Here is a 15877-nt window from a genome sequence, read left to right as displayed (position 1 = left end):
TTTTTCAGCGGCCAATCCTAAAGGTTCCATATATTCAGTATATAACAGTAAGGGCTTTGCCTCCCTTGTAACACAGCACTGCTGCTCCTTGTGGAAGAGCCATAGCTGTGGCATCCTACTCCTACATAGTAAGGACGTGTCACACAACAAACGTGTTGAATGTTTTTTCGTGGGGCTTACTGTAATATATAATATAAGAAACAGGTACTTTAACATTTTTGGAATATTTAAATTGACATTAACAACGAAGTGTACTGTAGCACACAGGCTAAGTAAAGTGGTGTGCACACGTACATTATGTGATTTGTCTGCACTTTGGCCATCTAACGTGTGTCAATACAACCTCACATATCTTCTATAGATACACATAACATACATGATCTACTGCCTGTTTTGTTCTTCCCCACCTCAAGCACAATTACCTAGCATCGGCACCACTAGCATTTAAAAAAAAAAATGTCTGGTGTAGATTTTACTGTGAGAAGGAGATGTCTTTATCATCTTTATTGCATTGTTTGTACTGATCGGGGGAACATAAAGCAGTGCTGTGATTGTGTATGGAAGAATCACCATACACCATCACCATTGTACATGTCATTTTACAATACAAATAATTTATCACAGTTTTTGTATATTATAAAAAGATGAATATTCATATATACCTTGAATTGTATAAAGACTGTAAAATAGTTCTGGCTGTGGTATAATAATACATGATGGTATGAAAATTGTACTATGGTGCAGCAGAGTGACCATAACACTACATTATGTGTCCTTTTGCAGTAATATTGGTAATTGAATCAAGAGTGTATGGTATCATTGTACTTGGCACAATGGCATTGAACTATGGTATGAGTATGTCAGATGCTAGATGTACATGTGTGCAATTGTTTACAGTTACGATACAATGAGAATTCTTGCAGTTGCATGTTATACCACTACAAATCGCTCTACTACTGTAGGTAGTGTGACATTTGTCATGGTATTACAACAGATAAAGCAGTGAAATATGGGGCAGGTGAAAAATCAGCCCCTGTATTCTGCAGAGTTAACCAACAACAAGGCCAACAGACCTGCTTAAAGGGGTGATAGAATGCAAAACCGATTTTACCTTGTCATAGTTGAATAACGACAGTTCGGGGGGTAAATAGGACATACATAGAAGCTCAAAATCGCATTGATACCCCTATCCTCTGCAAATCTCACATTTTGAAACTGCCGCTGAAAAAGGGCGAATCTCAACAAAGCTAAAAGTTGACGTCAACATCTCAACTCCTAGTCTTTGTCACGCCCCAACATTTGCATAGGCTACACCACTGACCTGAGGTCAGCTTAGTCTTCTGAATCTAGCTAGGTCATGCAGATCTCCAGAGGTCTGCTATTTAATTACTAAATTCACTTCTGAGACTTTTTTTATGCGAGAAATCAACTATGTAGAGGTCAAATATGGGCCGTTTTACGAAAATTGATGGCTAATTGCAAATTTTGTCCGACTGTGTCGCAGTTCAGCAGGAGCTCAGTAGGCTACGTGACAGCGGCCGGTGCTGCCTCGCCACCCGGCGTGTCCTACTTCATAGACTCGCTGTGAGCTAGCTGGATCTGTGTCACGAAGGGAAGCCCGCGGCGCTCCATACCCACGCAAAGTCACAGTTTCTGGGTTACTGGACTACAAAATGCAGAGGCCCTGATGGAGCTCCAGGGCCTGCAGCGAGCCGCGATCTTTTACCCATAGGATTGAAAGGACAGTAGCAGCTAACTAATTCCTAGCTAATGTTCACAAAAATGCATTCAATTGAAATCTGACACCATTGTTAGCTTTATAAGACCTTGGGGTAGATGTTATAAGTGGCGTGACGAAATTCAAACTGTAAATATACTCTAGTTATGCCGGCAGCTGGCAGCCAGTCAGCCACGGTAGTCCAGTACCCAGGGAAACGGTGACTTTCACTGGGTATGGAGGTTGCCGTTTTCTCCTCAGACTGTGTGGAGCTCCTAAAGTCCGACACGTCTTACCAAAAGAAAACGGCCCATATTTGAGCTTTATATAGTTGATTTCTCGCTTAAAAAAGTCTCAGAAGTGAATTTAATAACGAAATAGCCCGACAAACAATGTATAACTTTGCAGTGTCTGAAATATGAGACCTGCTGTCTCGTCGTCAGGTGGTAGGCTCTGCTAGGTTAGGATCCGTTGTTTGCTGACTTGACTGTGTAAACACATTTATATAGAATATTTCACAGTTTGAAATGGTTCCCTATTTTATCTCATGTCAGCTCATTGCAACTGAAAATAATCTTGACCTTAAACTGTTTTAGCAATGCAATTCTCAATATTCTACAAATACGTTTGGCCATACTGTGCGCTTGTTATATGCTCTATATTTAAGGATTCTTAGAATATTCTTAGTAATATGTCATTTATCATCATCACCCATGTGGATATTTCTGCTCCCACATTATGATGCAATTATGAGCACAAGTTTCTGTTAATGAGCTTCCTAATAGGAGTTGCTGCAAAACAGTCATCATGTGGCAAGGCAATGAAGCTGAAAGCACCACATGCCTGCCTTTCTTTTTACATACAATAACACTAATGTGTTGTTTGTCTGACTCAAAGCAATCAGGTTCTGAGAAACATATGACACACCATACCTGACCCTGGCAAATTGCAATTCATCCTGTGAAGAGGGTGTCAGCTTTTTATGACCTTTCAGGATACAGCTATTCCCATGATAAAGCTGTCTATCAGAAGGGTTTTCTCCACCCTGGAGCTTTCTGATATTTTGAGGAGAAACTTTGATTTATTTGCTGTGATGCACTCTTTATTGTGACATCTACCTTTTAGCGAATAAACCCAACTGTGGCAGTCCCTCATCAGCAGAAGACCCAATAGAGGCTGTAATTCCCTGCAGACTCAAATGTATATTATATTTCTCTCCGTGTCAGAGATGAAATTGGGCCAAACCTGCATGAAATGCTTCTGCTCCTAGTTGAGAAATGCCTCTAAATGAGAGAGAACTCAGTGTAACATAACATGAAGATTACTTTTGTGAATCATTGCAAACCCCAGAGCTTTACCTAGACATTATTTACAGTAGATTGTATTTATTGTAGACTGATGGATTGAATCTGAGTGGATCAATACCTTGTATGTAAACTGCTACAATATCTGTATTAATTTCTCTTTCTGAGGATACAGGGTGACTTTGGTACATTTTGTTAACGTTAAGAGCCCTACATTCAGTGTAAACCAGAGGTGTCGTTAGGCCTGACCATCCCCAGGTACAGCCCCGAATGTTTTATGACTAGCCCCGGATCTCTCTCTCTCTCTCTCTCTCTTGCTCTCGCTCTCTCTCTCTCTCTTTTTTACAAAAACAAGTATTGTAGAACAAGTATTGTAGTAAGTAAAAATGCCCCAGAATGCCACATGCAAATTAATAAAACAAGTATTTTCCAAGGCACTCGCAGTTCTTACATTTTTTTGTACAACTCATGGTAGAACTGTAACTTTGTCCAGTTTATATTTCCAAGGCGAATAGAACGGGCAGCTACGTGCGGGGTTCAACCATCATGCCAGATTTGTTGCTATCACCTAGCAACCGTCTCTAAGTGAGGAAAGGTGTAATTTTCGGAGGAATCATAGCCTAATCTAATACATTGATGCCATCAACGCAACGTTTAGGAGAGCAATACTAATGATTTAGTTGAAGTTCCTGTGACGTTTACGGTCTATGGTTCAGACTCAAACACATGGAGCTCTGAAGCAGACCTGTGCGTCGCTTAGTGTCCACTCTCGCTGTAAAAATTGAAATGAGCAGCGCAGCTTTCGTGGTCTGTGCAGCTTCAGGTTTATAATGGACGCGCTCTGCTGTGGGCATGCTGCGGCAGATGTGTCGCGTTTGTGCTCTGTGTATTTCTGCCGTAGTTTCAGTTTTCCACCTCCGATGTAGAGCAGCGTACAGCCACTTCCCTAAACTTTAGCTCATTCAGAGACCAGAGTCTCAACCGGGCTCTGTGACTGTCAGAAGGTCTGAGAGCTACCATATCCGCAGAGCTTTTGTAAATAATTGCGATACAAGTTGCGATGTCTTTGTCTGTTTGTTGTAATGAAGTTGCGGGAGACAGTGAAAGTTGCAAAAAAGTTGCGATTTTTTTTTTTTGTATAGTTCTTTAAAAATAAAAAGGAAACATGTTTTGGGGAGAATAAAACTACTCTGGGCTGAGTTTTCCTAGTAACCTTACCAAAAAGGCTCAGGATGCTGTAAATGTTGGTATAATATGAAAATGGCTGGTGGATTTAAGACAAAAAATAATCATGTCTTCAATGAATCAAAATTGAGTGGCTTGTTGATCTTTACATTGTTAGTTAATTTCCTATCCTGGCCTGGCCTGGGACACACATTCATACGGTTTGATAATACTGACTTTAACTTATCATTGCACATTACAATAACGAGCGTAGCTGTCCTCAATTTAGGTCATTGTGTCGTCTCATCTCCTTTTTCTCCTGCATCCACCATGTGTGTTGTTTGTGCGTGTGTCTGTGTGTGCAAGTGTCAGTCGCGGGGGGTACGAAGCAGTAGCCCCACCCGCTGCAGAGAGCCGACAGCCAGGATTGAAACGGCAGCGACTTTTAAATCGTTACAGTCTACATTGATGTTAAAATGTATACAGGTTGGCAGGACGGTCTGAAATGTTTTGCACGGTCTTTTGCTGTATGTTTTGTTGGTAAATGAGTCACGCACACGTCTCGTCTTCACATCAAAAACAAGGAAACGATCAACCACGTTCTCACTCCCGATTGGTCATTGGCTCTCAGAGTGCACGTGGGACTGCTGTGATTGGTTGAAGTCGCGGGAAACTTCAGGTTATTGGTCAAATGTGCGGAAAAGTTGCGGTGATTGGTCAGAATTGCGAGTCGCACCAAATTCGCGGTGATTGGTTGAATTCGCGTGAATTGGCTCAATCGCGACGTCGCGAAATCCTGGAGGGACTGGTAAACCTTGCGTTCTAAATCAAACGTGTGAGTTTGAGCAGATGTGTGATGTATGACATGCGGTATATAGGCATCCTTAAGATACAGTGTTGTTCCACTCTTGTGCAAATTGGTTGTAATAGATTACAGCTGCTGATAGTGCTTTTGATCACTTAATTGGATTACACAACAGTATAGCTCTTTTATATGTTTTGAATAGGTTTTGGGCAGTAGTTAAGTTCTTTGGCACAGAGGCATAAACTATAAAAGGCTGTGGCTACACAGACGACTCTCGTCTGTAGAATACATTCATTTTTTGCTTTGCACTCTGTAGAGAAATTGTTGTTAATAATGAAAACATACAATCATCCATTGAATACAAATGGTGTCTCTTAGAATATGTGTAGATTCCCAGGACATAATTCCACCAGTTGTAGTTTTTAGCCTTTCTGAATGGTAATAATGAGCCAGGGCAGTTCCCCTTTTTAGCTAAAGACTGATACATAACTTCATTTGTGTGCTTAGGCCTGGGAGCTGCACCCTCTTTTGTTATCACCAAGTATTGCACTTTCTCTTTGTTTGTTTGTTTTTAACACAGACTTCTTCCTTTTCATCACTCCCAGCCTCTGGCCTGTATGTGTTGTTTAGCTGTAATGTCTTAGCTTTATCCCAGGGAGCGCATAGGGCTTAAGGGGCTCAACATTACTGAAGTTAGTGAGGCCATGGGTTGTACCAAAACATCTGTGGGGGGTGATTAGGAAACAGCCGGTTTTCCACCAGCTTTTGGAAAGGAGCACAGTTCTTAGCAAACCACCCTCTGTTTCCCTTTCTGGATGCTAAGACATGAGGTGGGGCACCAGGATTGAGATGCTATTTGGCCTGTGAGGGCCTGTTGATGGAATCTCTAGGCTGCAGCCATGTTCATAATGACAAGCAGCAGTCAACAAGTTGTTGGAAATGATCTTGAAAAATGTCAACCACTGGTGAATCGTGAATTCTTCATAACAATTAAACCTCTCTATAAAGTTAATTTCCATTTTCCCTCTCTGACATTTTAATGATTTGTTAGATTTGTAATTCATTTTCCATGTAATTCATAATGACTGTAGATTATTTATTTATTTATTTATTTATCTATTTTTTGTACAATCAAGTGTTAGTAATCTTTCCAGCTATTCATTACACATTCTTCTTTTATGTCTTAGGATGTTGGGAGGCTGAGAAGAATGGAGGCTGTACCTAAGCTGCATGCCTAGCTAACCCATGGATAACTGACAGAAACAGTGCTGGATGGAGGTCAAGAGACTGGATGGCGAAGACGAGGAAGCGCACAGTATTGTGGATCACTTGTGTTTGTTCTCTTTCTCAGCCGATTCAAAGTAGATGCAAAGTGTTCTGCAATGTGCCTCATTTGTTCACTCTGTCACATGTCGCCCATGGAGAGATGGCAAAAAGAATCAGGATAGACAGTCAAGGCTAAAGAAACTCTTTTACTGCGTGTGGGAGTCTTATTTCTGTAAAATCTAAGGCAATAAAAAAAGAAGTGTAGACACTAGATAACATTTCCTCCTCACAACTCTGTTGGATTCATATTAATTAGAGACCACAGGGGAGCCAGTAGCTGTAAATAGTAGCCATCATGGGCAGGTGTAAAGGCAAGGCTTCCTGGTTACTGTTGTTAGCTGGATTGGTGCTAACAGCAATAGCTTTGGAATATGAGGGTGTTCCTGGTCAGTGGACACGCTATGGCCAGTGGGATGCCAAATCAACAGGTGAGCTCAGCTTTATTCTGAAAACCAACATCAGCAAAGCCCTGGTGCTCTATCTGGATGATGGAGGGAACTGTGACTTCCTGGAGCTTCTGATCGCAGATGGGAGGCTCCACATGCGCTTCACCATCCATTGTGCAGAACCGGCCTCCCTGCACACCGAGACGCGAATCAACGACCTGCGCTGGCACAGAATCCTTCTCTCTCGTAATTACAGAGAGACTAGGCTGGTGGTGGACAATGAGGCGAAAGCTGCTGAGGTGAAGTCTAAGAGAAAAGAGATGGTAGTGGTCAGTGATCTCTACGTTGGGGGCATCTCACCTGATGTGCGTCTCTCTGCCTTGACATCCAGCACTGTTAAATACGAGCCACCATTCCAGGGCCTTATAGCCAATTTGAAACTGGGGGAGGCATTACCATTACTGTTGGATGGCCAGGCTGTTCATAGTGATTTGGAGTACATATGTGACACACACTCTCCGTGCGGCAACAAAGGCCTGTGCTCCGTCAGCCAAGGAGAGGTCCGCTGTGACTGTATAAATACCAGCTACAGGGGAAGGTACTGCCATGAAGGTGAGAGAATTATCCTTCCTACTATTAACTGTGTGGTCCTTCATGATCTGTTCGTCAAAGGGCTTTTTTTTAATGCTAATGTACTTTTGCTACTGAAAATGTTTGCCATCTTTATGATTAGCCTTAGCTTACAAATGGTTAAAATCCCCTATAAATATCCCATTCAAGTATATAGTCTAAACCCTCATTACTGTAGCATCTAGAAAATAATCAATAAAGCCCACTTAAAAGTGACCCAGGTCAAAGTATACCATAGAAGTACTTAAAGGCTGCTTGGGTGTGTGAGTTCAGCTCTCTCAGCCATTATCTTCACAAGTCATAGAGGATAACAGCTGCCTAATGTGATAGACGTTTTCAATGCAGAGATATTTAACAGGCTACCAAATGAGTGCAATTTTCATATTCTGGAAAGTCTACAAGACAGTACGAACATAAACTTGGAATTTTTAAATCAGCTTTGAAACTTCTTGTTACGTATAGACAAGTAAAATGGAAACAAGTGATTAATTAAAGATGTTTACCACTTTGCCAAAAGACATCAGTTTTCCCTCTTATAATAATACATGTTTGGCTTGGAAGCTCGGCAGCTTTCTTCCCTGGCTAAAATTAGGAGGATTCTGGCAGGCGTTCCTTCATTTAACAAGTGGACTCACAATGATGAATTAGAGCAGCTATACACCCTTGTATTAACTACTAATACATTGTTTTCATTAGGTATGCCTTATTGCAAAGTCATTTTAAGCGAGAAACATTCACTAACAAACCGTTGAAAGACGTCAAACTTGCACTGGACTGTGACTCTTTCTGTGGTTATATGTGACAGATAAACTGTGATATACCACTATTATTGTCAGTGATTTTAATGATACAACTATACTACAGAACAACTGACCACACTTACAGGCTCTGGCTGTTTACGTCAACCTTCATGTTTGGTGGCATGGAAAGAAGCAGAAAGGTTAAGCGAAACAACAATAAACATGTCTGTGTTTCTTTATTCTCTTGCAGCTGTCCTGAAAGAAGTAGAAGGTAAGACAATGCATTGTATAATGAGCATAATGATGAGCATAATTTGTTTTTCGTGATGCTCTAATTTGCAAAGGCTAATACCACAGCATCAGTGTGTGAGAGTGTGTTCGGTTATTATGAGGTTGTTATTGTCGGTTTGGACTGCAGTTCTGACATCCAACAAATTAAGCTGAAAGGAGATATACTATCACTGGTCACGAGGTCACTGTGGAAAAAGCGCTTAATGTGCTGAATGCTCATTGTATATAAAATCAGTGTGCTCAAGGTGACTGGCGAGGTCTGCAGAGTATGTGGGTGTTGCACACTATGGGGAGCATTCATATACTGCATTATAGGGAAAAAAATGACTGTACAGACATGCTTTGTTTTATTATTTATAACTTCTGAATTTTTCCTCTCTCTTTCCTCATCTAAAATACTGTTTAAGTGTTTACTCAGTCATCATGCCATCATATGGCATTATGCTCTAAGGTCAAATATGATGGCATCCTTTGGCATAACATGGCTGATTACTGAGGCCTAGATATTCATTAAATTGTAATATTTTTTAACAATGTTTTTTCATAGGTGCATTTAAAATTAGGAGCAAATCTCCACTGGCAGGAAAAAAAAACATTTCTCTCTTATCGGCAGCATTTTAACTGACCACCAATATACGGGATTGGTTTCTAATGAGGTACACATACTGAACGTGAAATGAGGATTGAAAGTGAAGAGGGAGATTGGTTTGGTTTAGTCGGCATCTGAGCGAAACATCGATCTCCCCAGTAAGGACTGCTGGTTCTGGTGAAAGGGCAGCCAACAGGCTCAGGAGACCAGTGCAATGTGCACTGAACCACTGCACATTATAAATCACTGTTACTGACTCAAAAGGCACCGACCCATGCACACCTGCTCTCCGAAATCCTGCTTGTGACACTTACGTTTAGCATGCAGCAGCAAAATAGACCGAAGACTGCAAAATGTTATTGTCTTCATGTATAGTAGCTGTGCAGAGTACAAGCAGAAGGGCTTTTACGACAACACACACAAAAACATTGGTATACATAATGTTAGATGTATATAGATTCTGTATTTAAAACAGCACATAAGTAAGACTTACTGACTGTGGTATATGGTTGTATGCTTCAGTAACAGTTAATAGGTTTCATCTTGACACTTCCAAAAACAAGCATTAATCATTCTTAATAAGAGCAAAGATGGCATGGATCTGCTAACAGCAAAAAGGCAGGCATTATTAAATGACATGCTGCAAATAGAGCACATCAGAATGTTTATTGGATTAAAGCTTGACATAGATACAATCCCCAATGCAGAATGCATGAAAACAACAATGACAACAGTAAAATCACTCTCACCAGATGCTTTTTTTTTTTCTATCCTTCATACAACTCCATGTGCTATTTGGCAGCAAGTCTTTGATGTCCTTGCAGTGACGGAAATAGAGGAATCCATGCTTTTGCTCCTATCCCTAGAGATGGGAAAGATGGTAACCCATATGCTATATTTGGTTTTGGCTGTGGGTTTTAAGTGGTGTGGGAATTAACTTTATTTGTCTGAGGAACTGCTTTAAGGCAGTAAACATGGGGAAATGCAGGTGAGTGTTCTGAGTTCCACAGTATGCAGCACATGGGCACCCGTTGATCTGTTCGGACAAAGGCCATGGCGGGGCACGCTCTAATGCCAAAAGACTGCAGCATCCTCTGATGTTTTGTGTGCAAAAAAGCAGGTCTGTGAAAGAGAGATAAGGACAGCCACCTAAGATATAGGAAAACCTTACACAACTCTCTTTCACACACACACACACACACACACACACACACACGCACACACGTGTCAACTGAAGCACATTGTTTTGCTTTTTCATGTGTAAGCATACAGTGATGAACTACAGGGATGATAAAGTATATAAATCTAAAGAAAGCACACAGCTGGTCCTAGTGGCCTTGCATCTTTCAGCAGCAGTGACCTTGGTCTAATCCCTCATTACAACAGGCTCCATAATACTGTACTTTTCATGGAAAAACAAATTTGGCAAATCCTAATCCTCGTGCTGTGACTCTTCTTAGATGCTCGCTAATTAATGTCACAATAATGACTGAGAGGTCCTTCAACATCTGCATTTGTTTTGTTTTTTTGCTATATTTGTTTAATTAAAGTTACTTAGACAGCAGTGTTTGTCTTGTTAGAAGTATTTCAAAAAGTCGAGGAATTACGAAACAATTAAATCAGGATGTACTTCTGGTTTTTGTAGCCCCACTGACATTTTATGTATGGAAGGTTTCACACCCTAGAATTTGTATTATTCATGCTAGTTTCTTTCAGTGACAATAATACAGTATAAAAAAGTCTTGATAATTGTAAAAGGTAAAAAAAAAAACTTGCATAAGGATAAAATCTGTGATAAAATAGGGCAGAAAAAGGAGGCTAAGAGATTGAAAGGTCAACACAATATAATAAGGAAAAGTATGCATGTTATATATTAATATAATAAAAGAAATTTGGGTATGGCAAAAAGCACTCTTAAGAATATCATCATAACCCTCATGTATCTGTCATATTTCCCCTTGCTTTTACTGGGCCAATCCACACTGAATCACATGAGACAGAAAACTTCAAACCTCTATCATTCAGGTTTCAAACCAGCGCTAACATCATTAATTGGGGCGTAGCCATAAGTGCAACAGGCTTGAAGGTTTGAAAACACTAAGTTGATTCATTATGGATTTACTCAAGGTCGGCAGATGTAGATGAGTAAAGGCATATGTCGCTTTACTACTAAACAATTGCTGTTCTCAATCCCTTATGGAGTATCATGATAAAAAAAGATCAATAACATCACACCCACAATGTGATTCAGCCAATCGACAGATTCCAAACAGCCCGGCTAGAACAGTGGATTGTTTTGTAAACACATACTTGTTTTATGATGAGGCCAAGTTAAAATCAACATGCTAACATTTTAGTAAAATGAGCTTCCATTCCCATGGTTCTAACTCTTTGTTTGCCCTGAAACTCTTCTTATACTGTTAAGGTTTCCTCTTATCTTAAAAAAACAAAACTGGTAGATTACTGTTAGGAAAGGCGGTTTATTTTTATCCAGGCTTTCCCCTCTAATGGGACTCAACAGGTCTAGCCCGTTATCTCTGCATTTCCACACACTGAGATTTGGGTGTAAGGCTTAGCCAAGTAAGAAGAGCATATTGTTGGGTGGTTGCCCCTATACGAGGACAGCAGCAGCACCATTCTTCATCCACTTTTCTTCAACTCCTTGAATGAAAACTAGATAGTTAAAGAAGACATTGTTGGCCGAGGCACTTGTCAAGTGCTGCCTGCCCTGGCCTGTTTTGGTCACCGCATTAGTCTCCATTAGTCATGGATGCGGGTCAGTTTTTCCTCACCCCGTGCTCAACAAAAATCAGAATCATCATAGCTGTGAATCCTTTGGGTCAAAACTCCTTTCTCCATCTCCACAGATATCACCAGAGTGAAGCGTTGGACTGGGCATTCCCTGATTGACGAAGCAATGGCCTCTAGCTTTGTGACTGCTTCTTGTTATTAGTTGGACTATGGTAAACCTACCCTTCCACAACATGGAGGGAGATTTTACCAGAAATGTATCCTGCTGTCTCAACTGTTGGCGGCTTACAACCTGGTGCTGCTGGGTTTATCTTTGTCACTGTTAATGACAAACAAACTCCCCTTGTAGCCCCTTGTTGCTACTGCAATGTCTTAGTTCTGCTGAGTGATGTGCTTTCTCTTTTATAGCAGAAGCATGGGCAGAAGATACAGACACTAGCAGAAGATGAGCTCAGGTCCAGTCAGATCTTAGTACATCTGGTGAGAATGAGGAGTGGAGGGGGGACGTAACGCTGTTCATGCCTTGTTTAAACATACATTGGCTTGTCATGTAGAATGCAGAGCCACAGTGAGGTGCACACGGCAGTTCTTTGTCTGCAGCGAAGACAGGGTTGTGGTTGAATCCTGTCTAAGAGGCTCAGTCACTGGCTTTGCAATGACACATTGTATCAAAAGCCTTCATGTTGGCAGGCAAGGACCTTCCCAGGGGTAATCATGTCCATCCTACACCAAGAGCTGCAGCATGAACAGACTTGTTCAGTGGAACGTGATTTGGAAGGAGATTTGTACCGACCTGCCTCTTTTTAAGATGTTACCTCATGACTGAACTGGGACTTGAACTGTGAGTGAGTGACTTGCTGCATGAGTCTTAGAGTGCTGATGCACTGATGAGAGCTGTTTGTGTTGGCTGGCAGTGTGGGGCTCATGTACTCAGCGGAAGTGTTGCATTGTGTCATCTCCATCTCCTTTTTGGCAAGGGGATTTTTCTGGATGGCATAGTAGATATTTGTTTGTGTTTCTCTGTGTACGGGACATGTACTGTAGTGAGAGACTTAGGCTGGCGGTGAACACAAAACTGAATCAAATTTAGCTTTGATCTCTGCAGGGTGTGCAGGCCAACCAGCTGGACTTTTATACACCGTCACCTGCAACTGCTCAGCAATATCATTTGATTGATAAGATGCAGTGTATTTTCAGTTTGCTTCCACAGATTTATGGTGGTTTTACTATAGCTTTTCTTTTTTTTCCCAATATGAGGATTGCAATACTGTACTCATCCGCAGTCCAAGAATGCTCCATGTTACTATTTAGTTTGGAGTAAATGGTCTGTCTTACTGTGTAAGCGTGTTACTCCATTAAGTCCTACAAGTGTTGGCCATTGCAGTTAGCCCCTGTGTTCAGCACAGCAACCACAGCACCACCTTCTACTTGACAGAATATGGAGGTGGGACGTGGCATTTTTGTCTTGGCTGGCTGCTTTATGATAGTTTATTCAGTGAGGCTTTAACGCAGTGCAGCAACAAGTCACAGCTCCATTCTGATTTTTCTTTCTTTCTTTCTTTTTTTTCAGAAGTAAAAGGTTAGTTGTGGCAGATCATTAGAAGCTGACCTGTGATATGATGGTTGTTAGGTAATCGTATCAGTGTTCCACCACCTAAACCTATTGAGCTCCATTAGATGGTAAATCCTCTGTGAAATAGAGTGATGGTCACTAAAGATTTAGTGGATAAGGACTGGTATGACTTCTGCCCTTTTATAAAACACTACCATATTGAATGTTAAATAGGCTCAAATAGATCTGCCGACCACTTACATGCAAATTTCAGTCGAGACGAGTGGCAAAGCCTATAGAGCCCTGTTCACATTATTATATAAAGTAGGATTTATGTATATCTGATACATCTTGAGCGCTGTCTGCGTCAAGTAAACATACAGTATGTGTTCCATTTAGAAAAAAGCATCTGTGTGAGCAACTACCTATAATGGTTGCACCAATCAAGATGTTTTTTTTCTCTCCTTGCCTTCCCTCTACTCCCTTGAGATGTCTGTCTGTTTTTAGTTTGATTTCCCCTTTATATTTTAGTTCGAACTTTGACATCCGTACCTACCCCAGGATGTCTGTCACAAACTGCAGTCCAACATTGTGACAATGCTTTTGTTCTCCCAAACCTCTTTATGAACTTCCTGTTTTCGTATCCTTTTTTCTGTTCTTTCCCTCAAGGTCTGGCGCACCTGATGTTAAACCGCCAAGGTATGGGGTCTATTGGTTTGCTTTTCCTTCCCAGCCACCTGATCACAACATTTCCCTTCCCCTGAAATCATTTTAGTTAACTGTGCTGCACTAATATTTCCTCTCCTCTTTTTTCATATACTTGCCTATTCGTTTTTTGCTTCTTGTCATGTTATACTCACTCAATCTTTGTCCGTCAAACCCTTGTCCTGACCACTGACTGAGCTACTGGAACATCACCTTTGACCTCTGCAGTTTTTCGCCAAGGTAATGCATCTATGCTCAAAGCATCTCTTCGGTTTGGTTTTATGATGTTTTCAAAGGAAATAAACCAGTGTCGAAAGTAAAGAATAAAGGTTTTTCATGACAACGATGTCTCTCAGGTGCGCACAGAAAGCAGTTTTTTTACTTTTTCTTGTTAATATACGTACATAATTATTATTATACATAATATTATACAGAATTTGGATTTTTTGATTATTTCTACATTGCAGTAGTGTTAATATGTTGCATATTCATGTAAGTACAGATTCAAGAAAACAGTTTTCAAACGATGGAGGAGATATTTTTACGTATAGTAGGATTTTTTAGCCAGTAAACAATTAAGAGTCAAGAAGATAAACTACTGTGATGTCCTGTTCTTTAAAAAAAAAAAAATAAATAAATAAGATGTATCATTTTGGACACTGTTTTAAACTCAAGTACTGGATAACATCCGAATTATAGACAAGCCATGGTACTGTGATGTAAAACCTTGGGAGAAAAACTTTCATTCAATGCAATATTTTAGCTGTGTTGGAAGTGTGGGGTAACACACGTACATGAGCAACATAAAGACATTGTTTATAATACAGAAAAGAAAATATTTATAAAATGAATTCAAGAGAACACACCAACACTTTCGACTGTTTATCAAGTCAGGAATTTTGAAACTTAAAGATTTAGTTGACTTGCAGACATTATTAATTTTGCACAGTGCAAAAAGCAGAGTATTACCAACAGTTACAAAAGTTGTTTGTTTTTAGTTCAGAGGATTAGGGGTATTTGGAAATGTAATTGTTAAGCACCAGAATGCAAAGATTACTTTAAAGCAAATGTATACTTCAGTGGTTGGTGTCAAACTGTAATTCTTTTCTATTTCTATTCTCTACAGAATGATTTAAAGGGTTGTATAAATATTTTTTCAGATCAAGTAATTGTATAAAATAAGAATACTAAGACTTCACGAAGTCGTCAGGAAATCTCTCTTCTCAATTGATGGTGAATTATTGTTTATGGCTCTTGATTGTTCATTTTTTCACACGTTACTGTAAGTATTGGTTGTTTTAATGGTATAGCACCTGTGTGTGTGTGTGTGGGGGGGGGGTGTCTGGAGTTGAGAATTACCATGAGCAGAACAAATAAATGAAATTAAATACTTAATAGGTAAAACACTTGGACATTAGAAATATGCTGTATTTATGGTTTGTGTTTTCTGCCACATATTCCGAAATTTCAGACAAAAGTTACCATCCTGTCTCCATGGCAATCAATGTTGTCTCTAAACATAGAGACTAGGCTTTATAACCCACTCTGACAGTATAATACACTGCTCAAGTTCTCATCAGCACATTTCCTCATCCGCAAAATGTTACTTAGACTATTATCTAGAGATAAAATATTTTTTTTGGTTGAATTTTGACAAAATAAAACTCGTACATGGTTTTGTGGAAATTAGTCTAAAGAATATATGTTTGGTTATTGCTACAGCTCCTGTATTAGTGACTTTTTTTTTTTTTTACAGGTTCCTAGAAACTATTCTTTCATTAGGATATTCTGTTTCTGTTTTCGACCCAATCTATACCTAACAGTATATATTTAATTATTATAAGATGTCTGATGATAAATACCATAAATAGAGTTGTATCTTTGAATTACATTGTTCCCACTCACATGGAACACAAA

At 40.0% G+C, this 15877-nt stretch overlaps 1 protein-coding gene across 1 annotated transcript in view; it reads left to right on the top strand.

The window, feature by feature from the left end:
• The window catches only part of nrxn2a (neurexin 2a), a 129497-nt gene that overhangs the window by 18616 nt on the left and 95004 nt on the right, over positions 1–15877 (top strand). The window contains exons 2-3 of the mRNA XM_078266310.1: positions 6178–7314; positions 8323–8343. Coding sequence (XP_078122436.1) covers positions 6612–7314; positions 8323–8343 — 724 coding nt within the window. The 5' untranslated portion in view covers positions 6178–6611. The remainder of the gene's footprint in view (positions 1–6177; positions 7315–8322; positions 8344–15877) is intronic.

This window comes from Sander vitreus, chromosome 13, assembly GCF_031162955.1.
Source record: "Sander vitreus isolate 19-12246 chromosome 13, sanVit1, whole genome shotgun sequence".
Lineage (NCBI taxonomy): Eukaryota > Metazoa > Chordata > Actinopteri > Perciformes > Percidae > Sander > Sander vitreus.
The sequence above is the reverse complement of the archived record's forward strand: the minus strand, read 5'-3'. Positions and strand labels throughout refer to the sequence as shown.